This window comes from Homalodisca vitripennis, chromosome X (assembly GCF_021130785.1).
Source record: "Homalodisca vitripennis isolate AUS2020 chromosome X, UT_GWSS_2.1, whole genome shotgun sequence".
Taxonomy (NCBI): domain Eukaryota; kingdom Metazoa; phylum Arthropoda; class Insecta; order Hemiptera; family Cicadellidae; genus Homalodisca; species Homalodisca vitripennis.
This window is the reverse complement of record NC_060215.1, coordinates 27,617,886-27,630,203: the sequence shown is the minus strand read 5'-3', so window position 1 is coordinate 27,630,203 and position 12,318 is coordinate 27,617,886. Positions and strand designations below refer to the sequence as shown.

At 37.3% G+C, this 12,318-nt stretch overlaps 1 protein-coding gene across 5 annotated transcripts in view; it reads right to left on the bottom strand.

Annotated features, from left to right (window-relative positions):
• LOC124368834 overlaps positions 1–12,318 on the bottom strand; it is a 56,893-nt gene that overhangs the window by 6,380 nt on the left and 38,195 nt on the right. For 4 of the 5 annotated variants that reach the window (XM_046826253.1, XM_046826252.1, XM_046826256.1 and 1 more), the window contains one exon: positions 1,866–1,964. In XM_046826253.1, coding sequence (XP_046682209.1) covers positions 1,866–1,964 — 99 coding nt within the window. The remainder of the gene's footprint in view (positions 1–1,865; positions 1,965–12,318) is intronic. The other variant, XM_046826255.1, reaches the window with a different exon arrangement.

Sequence of the window (12,318 nt, the reverse complement as noted above, 5' to 3'; positions counted from 1 at the left end):
TACATAATACAACAACCAATCGAAAGTGTGTGTGTGAGTGTGTGTGTGTGTGTGTGTGTGTGTGTGTGTGTGTGTATGAGACCAATCATCATTCATAGACCAAACCAAGGTCTTGGCTGCAATACAAGTGGTAAGCGGTAGGTGGTGAACATTAGAGCAGCAACTTTAAGTTTAATGTTTGTATTGCATATATGGAAAATGCTCGACATCGGCCATGACAGACATGAACGACAGGGTGGTACCACACAGTGCCGCTGATCCGCCTAGACATTACATTTTTCTCTTTCTTGATTCCTTTAGCTAATTATGTCATTGCTCATCACTCCCTTACTTAACCCAAATCCACTATTTTCTTCTCCAAGAACGTGTCTTATCAAGCCTGGTAAAAATTCTATCTGACATTCTGGTGTACTCAGGAAACCAGGTTGCATCCCTTATCAAACTGTCAAATAGATGACAATATTCATCAAACCGAATTTTAATCTTATTTATAGGGTGAACACTACACTTTAGGTCAGTGCAATTTACCTAACATAAGCTTTTTCAAATATTATTTTCACTCAAGATTAAGAATTTTACAACTTGGTCCAGGAAACCCATTTCGATGACTGAATAAAAAACTTAAACGCAAGAACACCGCTTGTATCATGTATAACTGGTGAATGTAGACTCTGCGGAGAAGCGGAGGAATTATCGGAGCACATATGGCTAAATTGTCCTGCCATATCTACAATTTGGAAAAGATTACTAGGGGCATATCTCCTCAGCCCCAAGGACATTAGAGGACAGGAGCCATCAAATCTGTTGGGCTTCTGTAAAAGTCTCAGATTCTGAGGACACAAATATAAGTAAGGGAGGCACAAAGGTCCTTTTTAGGACTAAGTCCGGGATAATCGTCTCTCTCCCTTGGAAGGAAAGAAACCAAATATGTACTCCACTACACAAGTTAAGGAAACTTTTGTCTAACCGCCATTAGGTGAGACTCACGAACATTTGTCAATCTTCATTCAGTTTCACAGACCATGTTGTGTAAAATACGACGTTTTGAGATGAACCAAGTCCTGAATCAAGAAATCAAATTATTTCTTCATTTTATAAGTTCTTAGAAACAGAAAAATTGTTTTTGAGATTCTCCCGGTTCTACAGGAAGAATTTCAGCTTATTCCCGGTTTTTCCTTGGTGCATTAAATTCCCAGCCTATTCCAATTTTCTCCCATTGGGTGGCCACCCCAATTAAAATTCTTTTTTAATTTTAATATTTTACAAATTAATACTTAGAAACATAAAAAACTTTTATAAAAGGATGTATAAGCTCTTTTTACAATGTTTACTTTGATTTGTAAAAATAAAAAATGAACAGAATTGAAATATTTACTTGTACTTTGAATCAAGTAATACAGTAGTAGAAAGTAAATACAGCTGAATCAATTTTTAATGAGACCTCAAAGGTTAATATTCTTCTAAATAAAAGATAGCTCATCACAGCAACAAATAAAATAGATTGGGCCTATTTGCAATAAGAAAGGTAGCAAATTTGAGTGCTGTAGTAAGAAAACTAAGTTCATTAATCTACAGTTAAGTATGAAATCGCTTGTGAAATTAGTTTTGTATAAATCTGACAAAATTACAACCATATAGAAATGTACAAAATATAAAAACAATAAAACCCTGTGTTTAATCTAATATTTTTATTATATTACAAGAAGTATTAAACAACTGATCTTGCTGGAAGCTTGAAATAATATGGTAAAATACATAATATTAAAACAGTACTTACATAATATTAAAACAGTACTTACATAATATTAAAACAGTACTTACATAATATTAAAACAGTACTTACATAATATTAAAACAGTACTTACACAATTCTTATATGTTCATCGCTGAACAAAACTGGTTCCTCCCTTGTTTCCAAGGACCTTCTTCTTGCTTTCTGTTGGTGCCTCAAGTCCACTTGGCTACTGTAATCATGCAACAAAAGATTAAAAACAACTTTTTTTTTAACTGAGAAATCTGCTGTTTACATATTATTGAATGATCATAATTAAATATAGTGAAGTTTTTTTTCTATAACTGACAAATACGTTCATGCTTTTATAAATTGACGTGTCTTATACATACTGCTTGTAAATGAACAAATAAAGATTGAATTGAAGGGAAAAATCTACTGAAAAATGTGTTATCAATTACTTTATTACCCTTGTAACATAGGTTAAGCGATGAATAGAAATCATGCTCTAAATAAAACAAACTATAATAATAATATATTCGCTGAAAACAAACAAACTATACAGATTAGACTAATTAAAAGTTTCCACCAAAATACTCATGGTGGATGAAGGATAAACCTTAATTCTGGCTGTACACCAGAGTCATCAGACCAATGATGGTGTATGGCTCAGTGGTATGGTGGCCAAAAGTCCAACAGGTGACTGCCGCAAAAAACCTGTCAAAGGTACAGCGGTTGGCATGCTTGGGGACAATGGGCGCCATGAGAGGAACACCAACCGCTGCTATGGAAGTAGTGCTAAAACTCCCACCCCTAGACATATTCGTCATAGGAGAGGCTAGGATGGCTGCCTACAGACTGAAGTGCAATGGGAACTGGCATCATCACCATGCATGCTAGTAAGCACTCCAAGATCGTTGACATTCTCAAACTGGATATTCTAGAAATGATGTCTGACAGAATGGCAAAGGTTACGGACTGGGAAAAACCATTTCAAGTCAACATTGTTGAAAGGAAGGAATGGTCAAAAGGTGAGCCTGACTACATGAAGAAGGCTCTAACCTGGTACACGGACGGGTCAAAGACTCTGAAGGGTACTGGGGCAGGGGTCTGGGGAGTCAGACCTAGTGTTAACTTAAGCTTTAGCCTAGGTAAACTGTAGGTAAACTGGCAACTGTCTTTCAGGCTAAAGTTACAGCCCTTGCAGAATGTGCAAGAGTTAATGTGGAAAGGGGCTACAAAGGCAAAACCATCTACATTAACTCGGACAGCAGGGCTGCTCTGCAGGCCTTGGCCAACCATGACTGTAATTCGAAGACAGTCTGGGAATGCCATAAGGTCATGAAATTGCTGGCGAAAACCAATAAAGTTATTCTAACTTGGGTGCCTGGACATAGAGGAATCACAGGTAATGAAGGGGCAGACAGTTGTGCTAACTTGGGAGCCAACTGTCCTCTTACCAGTCCTGAACCAACGTGTGGGGTCTCATATAACTTAGCACGTAGATCAGTTACCAAGTGGATGGTTAACAAACACCTACAACATTGGAAAAATACTGAGGGGAATGTACAAGCAAAGCGGATGCTCAAGGGACCATCAAGGAACATTGCAGCAGATGCCCTTAGAATGAGTAGAACGGAGAACCGAAAGGCGACTGGTTTTATTACAGGTCATTGGATATTCCGAAGTCACCTGAACAGAATAGGTATTCCAGTTCAGGAATCACTGTGCAGAAAATGTGGCGAGGCTGACGAAACAGCCAAGCATGTCATATTTGAATGTACGGCATTACAGAGCAAACGCTCAAGATCCCTAGGTGTTCTTATGCATACGGAAGAGGGGTTGGAACAGGAAAGCATTGTTCAGAAGATCTCATGGTTTTGTAAAGGCCTGGGATTTGATACAGCTTAAATCTGAGAGAGGGTGCACAATAAGCCGGATGGCTGAGAGTCAACTACCAGGCCTAGGAAACATGGCCCCCTGTTACAAAAAAAAACCTTAACCCTTTCCGATCTGTATTGTGTTTTTAAAAAGTCCTCTCGGGTCTGTTGGCCAGCTGTGCTGGCCGCAGCCATTTATCAGCTAGGTCGGTGACATTCCACATGGGTTTGTCCTCCCCAGTCTATTGGCCAGCTGTGCTGGCCATGGCTGCCACGCAGTCAGCTCTGAACAAACAATGCCATTGCACCCAGCCAGGTGTGAGCCTATTTTCATAATTACCTTGTATTGAGGACAAGGTAAGGGGTTTTTAAAAATTAAAAGGACAAGTGGGTTTTAAATGACAATAATGTAATTGACTTATAAAATTAAAGTCCCAGGCTTTACAATATAAGTATTTAGAATAAAATAAAATAAGTACATACATTTATAATTAATGTTAAAAAACTAGTTAAAAAAGTTGGAAAAATTTGTACATTTTCTTTTGGCAATTTTGAATAGAAATTAATTTTTAAAATTTTTTTTAGTGTGATATATCTCAAAGCACATTCCGGCACATAGTCCAGGCTTGTTTTGACAAGTTTTACAAAAGAATTTGGTACGTTTTCTAGCTCCTGGTGTGTTCCTGTCACTGCACACTGCACAGTCTTTCGTTTGTCTATTTTCAAGTGGGTACATCAAGTGGAGTGTGCCGTCTAATCGTTTTTCTTCTATTATGTCTGATGGGCTGCGTTTGTTGTTGTTTTTTACTGCTGCTGTTAATTGTTTGACAAGTTTCTTCCTAAATTGTCTTTGTTGCACTTGTTCTTTTTTTGGCTTGTTGATGTTAAATAAGATCAACGAATTGACTATGCCGGTTTCGAGCAGCCAAAAAAATATCTTACGCCACCACTTGATGGTCTTTCTAATGAATGCATATGAGGATATGTACTGATCGGTTAGATCCACACCACCCATATGTTCATTATACATACAGATCACAGTAGGTTTTAATACATTCTCTACAATATTGCCCTTTTGTATTCTCCTCACAGTCTGAGTTGTTGCATCATAGAGAGTAGACAGCATGGTCACTTCATTAACGTCTTTCCAAATTAATACAGAAAACTTATTCTCTTTACGATAGGCCTTTATGTCTCCTTTCTTAAGTTTAATTAGTGGTCTTACCTGTTTGTGTTTATTTACTTTTGAGTGGTTAACCTTTCTCATTTGCCTTATTTGACGCGGTAATCCTTTTCTATTGCGCATGATAGTACCAGTGATGTGGATTGTTTTGTTATAAAGTTCTGAGGCTAACTGTAAATTAGTATAGAACCTGTCTGTGTAAATATGTAAACCTTCACATGTGCCATAGTCTTGCTCCAGTTTTTGGACTAAGTGCAATGCAATCCTACTTGTAACACCTAGATCTGCTCGGGGCATGTTAACAGTGGTATATTTTCCTAAGTAGGGCTCTAAAGCTAAAATATACCCTGACTTTGATTCGGACATTACAAAGATCTTAACCCCCCATTTGTTGGGCTTGTCTTTATTGTATACTTTGAAATGTACTCGGCCTTTGAAAGCTACTGTGCTCTCATCTACGCTGACGTTATGTTCAGGAACATAGAATTTCCTGAACTTCTTATCCAAATATGACACTACTCGACGGACTTTCCCTGACCGTGTAATGGTACCTACTACTGGACCAGTCATTGGGGGACTAATGTGCAGATTCCAGAATATCTGCCTGAATCTGTTTTTGGAGAAGGTATTTTTAAAAAAGGGCTGAAAATCGATGTAGTCATCAGAGAAGTAATCTTGTAATTCAGGTTTGGGATTTAACCCCATATTAATGAGTACTCCCAGAAAGGCCTTTAGTTCTGGAAGAGTAACGTCCTTCCAGGTCCACCAAATTGAATTTTTTCTTAAAGGGGTATTTTTAAGTATTTTCTCCCTTGCATAACGATTTGTCTCATTCATTATTTCAGTTAACAATTCGTCCGTAAAAAATAATTGGAAGTATTCCATCTCAGTTGTAGGCATTGAACCTGTAGCTGGCTTGAAGCCTGGAGTGTTAGTATAAGTAAATTGGTCAAAACTTACATCATTTGCTGTCCATTCCCTCCAGCCATCCTCATCCTCTTCCTCGTCACCTTCATCCTGTTGATCACTGCCTCCACCTACCTCAGCTTGTTCTTCATCCTGGACTTGGTCTCCTTCATCTTGATTGTCGGTCAACACATCATCTTCTATAGATTCATTGGGTTGTTGTATTAAACATTCTGCTGCATTGTCAACATGTCTATCACTATTTACACAATCAAAAATGTCACTAATATCACCCAATTCATCTACAAGTTCTTGTTCAAACACTTCTTCAATATTAGAATTGATGTCACTTTCGTGATCAGAATCACTAGTACAACCATTATCTTCCCAGTCCAAAGCACTTCGAATGTCATCAGAATTGTCAGCAATATTATTGCTCATATTAGTAAATGAATAGTTTCAATATAATAACTTATTTACAAATCAATATACTGTCTCAGAATAAAAAAAACAACACAACACTTATAGGCCTAATATTTACATTTATTTACATTAAACACACTTATTCATACTTAAAATTACTGCACTATTTCAATATAAGATATTTATATTACAAAACTCGCGTGTATTTTAGACTAAATATATCAAAAAAACTCGACGACTCAAAGATGTGAAACGATAACAACACAAGAGTGAGAGCACGTGTCTTTTACATTTGACACAGTGAAGGAAACAAGCGGAAGCACAGTACCAACGTAACAGAAGCAAATTTAATATACGAGGGGTATCCAAAAAGTAAGTTTCCATTAATTATGAAAAAGTTAAAAAGACTCAAAAAATAACTGAAACACATTTATTCAACTTTTTACATCATACCTTATTTTTCTACATAGTTACCATCCCTTTCTAAGCACTCTTGGTATCTAGGAAGTTGTTTTTTTATTCCAGCATCACAAAATTCACCCGCCAAATTTTTAAACCAAGTATCCACCTCATTTTGAAGATCATCGCTGTTAGCAAATCGCCGACCGCCAAGGTCTCTTTTCAGCTCCCGAAACAGATGAAAATCGCTAGGCGCAAGATCTGGTGAGTATGGAGGATGACCAAAAACATCCCACTTAAATTTCCTCAAAAGATCCATTGTTGCACGAGCAGCGTGTGGTTGGGCGTTGTCTTGAATAAGCAGAACCGTGCGCGACAAAAGTCCGCGCCGTTTATTCTGTATTGCCTGCCGAAGTCTGGTGAGAACTTCACAATACCTTTCTGCATTTATGGTATCGCCACGAGGAAGATACTCAATCAATAACACTCCACGGCAGTCCCAAAAAACTGTAGCCATTACCTTTACTGCCGACTCAAAAACTTTGGCTTTTTGAGGAGCTGCCTCTCCTTTTTTTGCCACACCATACTCTGGCGTTTGGTCTCTGGAGTTGAGTGGTGAATCCATGTTTCATCAGCAGTGATTATTCTAAAAGTTTTCATCTTCATCCTCAAACAATCGCAAGAAAGACTGGGCAGCAGCCATTCGTTGTTGTTTATGGGCATTGCTCAATAAGCGAGGCACCCATCTTGCACACACTTTTGCAAGCTGAAGACCTTCTGTCATGATATTGTGCACAGATGACCGGCTAACTTCAACACTTGACGGCAGTTTATCCATAATTTCATCGAGAGTCACTCGCTTATCATTGTCAATAACTGCTCGTACAGCACTAATGACGTCAGGTTGCCGAGAATTGGCCGGTCGGCCACTACGCTCATCGTCATGAACATTTTCTCTTCCTTCCAAAAACATTGCACGCCAACGACGGACCATCTGAACGGACATAACATGTTCACCATACACTTGACACAACTGACGATGAATTTCAACGGCAGTTTCGTTTTTGGCGGTCAAGAAACGAATAACACTACGGACTTCGCAAACTGGCGGCAGAACGCAGTGGAGTCTCCATGATGTTTGGGCAGCAACTGACTGAGAAGCGTGACAATGGGCCAGTGACCGGCGCACCTGTTGCCAACCGAACCGCGCTACATATCCCCGCCCACAGCTGCACGCTGTTACGTACGCGTCTTTTTACAGAACAGGGAAACTTACTTTTTGGATACCCCTCGTAGTTTCTAAGAGTTCCAATAGATCGCAGCACTAACCAGACATAAGAGTAAATAACAACAAAATTATAAAAAATGTCCACTTATGCTGGCCATCAGACAGTATTGGGAAAACGTACTTGTCCAGCAGTGGTGGACAACGGACCGCCGGGGACAAAACATGTGATCGCATTGCCGACGTGACGGAATCATGGCGGTGGCCAGCGGAGCTGGCCGTCAGACTACAGAAGACAAATTATGTCATAACAACGTCAAGCTGACTGAGTATTTACATTGTCCAGCACAGCTGGCCAACAGATCGGAAAGGGTTAATTCCCCTTGTTTGATGCCGCCATTTTGGAAATGAGTGGGTAATTAATTATATGCTGTAGGTATGCTATAATTGGTATGCTGTAATGTAATTGGTATGCTGATATCAGATACACGTTTCTCGACCCAGAAAAACTCCACAAAGCAAGTTTCACGCAAATCAGTTTGTAAATAACTATACAAAAAACCACAAGAGAGTGCAGTTGAGGGAGGAGCCTATTTTGCCCGTGACCTTCGAGCGGCCAACGAGAACTGAGCGACGTTGCCAAACTTGTTCCCCACTGTAACCACAAGTCGCGCGAGTCCAGCGTTCTTAAAATACTTATCCGTTACGCTCGAAAGAAATGTTAGAGCTGTCTTGAATTAATTAACTACGTATTACAAAATGTAATTTTACGGTCATTTTAAAAAAAAGAACATCTCTGTAGCGTATTTCCATGTTAAGTTAAATGGATTGAAATAGATTATTGTATTATATTACTCATATACAAAGATCGTAGGATTAAAATCTTTAGCCGAAATATAAATTAAAAAGAAAACATAAAAATACCGCAAAAACGTTAATTTTCCGTAACAGTTAGATAATGCCATTATCTCTGATATATAATAAGGCATTACATGTTTGCATAGTATAATCATGTTATGTTAAATGGATTTTCAATTTGGTAAGAAAGTTATCAAATACATCTGAAATATATGTTCTTTTCCATAAATATACTTATTTAGTACATAACGGTGGGAATTGTTGCCGCAACGGTTTTGTTACTCACTTCGGTTATCATAAATTTATAACCAATTGAAAGCATTTTTCCTACCTGGCTATTAATAGTCTTGAATCTGTGTTAAGTAAAATTGTTTTCACACGTGGGTGATTTTAATATTTAAACTGGCCATAGTTTAAAAATCATACAGCACAAGTATTTTTATAATATGAATGCACTTTCTTATAAAATTCTAAAGTAACGATTTTCTATAACATCCAATGAAATTTGAACACAGTACATAATAGATGATGTCAGACGAGTGAAAATGTGGAGGAAACGGGTGAAATACCTGTAAACAAAAGCCGCACCAGCCAGCAGTGGTGGTAATACCAGACGGATGAGTCATACTGTTTCCAAGAAACAGCCCCTTCCACAGTTCCCTTCCGGTCTCTGACCGTCAGTCAGTGCCTATTGTCGCTTAACCCTTTTAATGCCAACGATCGATATAGCGATCGTCAATGGCATATTTGCGAGTATTGCCGACGATCGTTATAAAGATCGTTCGTTTAAACTTACTTTACAGGCATTTAATGTACATAAAATCTCACAAAACGTATTATGCAGTGTCTAGAGGTTACATGGAACATAAATAAACCTCATTTTATCCTTTTTGGATTTTACTCTATGTATTATAATCTATGAAAATATAGTTTTTTACTTTTGTTGTTTGGGTCACTTCAGTGAGACTGACAGCTCAGTGTGTTGAGGTTATTGTAGATGATTTATTGTTTTTAAAGATATTATTTATAAAACTTTTTCTTTTTATTGGTGTTTATATTGGTTTCGAAGATGAGTAAGAGGAGTAGATCACCAGTTAGTGAAAATACATTAGTAAATAGTTTGTTAGGAAGTGGAATTGAAGTCTTGAATGACTCAGACTATAGTGATGGTTTTGTGAACAATCTTTCTGATTCTGAAAATGAATCAAGTACATCTGAGGATTCTGTGGGTCTAGGGGAAGAATATAATGACGATACGGACGCTGACCCAGACTATATAGGCCTAGAATCAGAAGACTCATCTGACGAAGGAGATGACAACCATAGCCTACATATCAGACGTATACGTAGACTTGATGTACAAAACCATGTTTCTGTAAATGAAGTTATCGAAGATGTAATATCTAATTTTACAGATGTACTAATTAATAATGTAGGCCTAAACAACGTTCAAAATCAAAATATACTAAATCAAAATATCCCAAATCAAAATATACCTGGCTCTGACTGGAACGTAGTTGCGGAAAATAATGACACCCACTCCCAAACCACATTTGCATTTGATGAACTACCTGGACCAAAACATTGTCCTCCACATGATTCACCACCGATTTCATATTTCAATTTATTTTTTACAGTAAATTTGATCAATTCTTTTGTGCTTAGAACCAATCAATATGCCCGAGAATACATTGCATCCCATGCCCAAACACTATCACCTTCCTCTAGAGCTCAACAATGGAAACCGGTAACTATGCATGAAATGAAAGCTTTTATAGCTACTATATTAAATATGGGAATAATTCAAAAGCCTACAATTGATAGCTATTGGTCGCTAACTGGCTCACTTAGCACACCTTGGTTTGGAAAAATGTTCAGCCGGAACAGGTTTCAGTGTCTCCTACAGTTTTTCCACATTGCAGATAACAGATTGTTAGCGAAACCAGGACATCCTGAATATGATCCTTGTGGTAAGTTTGCCCCTTTGTTAGAACATGCCAATAGGATTTTCAGAACTCACTACACCCCTCATAGGGAGATTTCTGTAGACGAAAGTCTAATAGGAACAAAGAGCCACTCGCAAATATTGCAATACTTGCCTAACATGCACCACCATCGCTGGGGCATAAAGATGTGGATGTTATGCGACTCAGTGAAAAAGTATTGTTTGGCCTTCTTCTGCTATAGGGGTAGTAAAAATAAAGATAAAGAAACTGGCCTTGCTTTCAATGTTGTTCGGAAACTTTTAGAAACTGGACAGTATCTAAAAAAGGGTTATCACGTTTTTATGGACAATTTTTTTACCAGCTTTCCTTTGGCTAAATTTTTATTTGAAAACCTTACGTACATGACAGGCACTTTACGGAGCAATCGAAAAGGGATACCTCATCAGTTCAAAGAAAAGTTTGATGTTGGAAAAAAGTTATACATGAGACAAGAAAATATGTTGATGTTAGGTTACCGTGAGAAGGCTTCCCAAAAAAATCCAGTTTTGCTACTTTCTACTAAAGAACCAGCACAGTCCAAACAAGTTAGAAGACAAAAAAGGCACGAGAACAATCCTAAAATAAAGCCTCAAATGATAAACTCATACAACATGTATATGGGCGGCATAGACGGATCCGACCAAATGTTGTACTGTTATTTAGACGAACGTCGGACCGTCAAATATTGGAAGAAGGTCGTGTTCAATTTATTTTCTAGAATGGTACTGAATGCCTACATAATTTACAATGAAAATAGTTCAGGGAAAATATTGACAAGATTTCAATTTACATCTTCAATAATTGAAGATCTTTCCAGTGAGTGGCTTAGGCAGAAGTCTCAACCTCATCGACCCAACCCGGATATGGGAGGGGGTGACAATCTTGGAGCTAATCCCCCCTTTGGCCTAGAATCTCTTCCTGGGATCTTGCTAAGAAACTGTTGTGTTTGCAGCAAGCAAAGTACCAGTACTGGAGGAAGAAGAAAGAGAACAAAAACTGTTTGTAAAGCATGTAAGAAAGGTGTCCATCCGACATGCTTTGGTGACCACAGGTGTTAGAACATTACACCGGAAAATTGTATATAGTTCTTGTAAATATACATCACAATAGTATACACTACATAGTAATAAGTTATAAATTTTCTGTTTTTGAGTTTTCATTGTGTTTTTATTGGACTTAGAACAATGTATGATCTCAAAACCAATAGGACTATACGCGTGTTAGAATAAAGTGATTTTTCAAGATATGTATATATCTGGAAAATATAAAATAACTTCTGTATTTATTGAGGTAAGTACTTGAAATTTTGTGTGTGTACTAACAATTAACTGTGTTATTATGTAAAATATTGAAATTATTGTTGGTATTAATTTTAAGCTATCTTATTATAGAACAAACTAAAAATTTATAAAAATTTTTTTTTAATGATATTTTGTTATTTTTATTTTTTTCCATTTTTGAAAAGTTTTAAACAACTATTTTTTTCAATAATGGAACTAAATACAAACAAAACAAGACCATTTCCATGACTCTATGACAATAAATTACAAACATATGAATTTTTATACAAAACTCTGCATTTTCTACAAAATAGGCTTGGCATGTCAATCTGATATTGGCTTGGCATATTTTTCTACACAAGAAAAATTTATGCTGGCATTAAAAGGGTTAATCAGTGGCGGTTGAAAATACTGCATTCTCTTCAATTCCAGTACGAGTATATTATT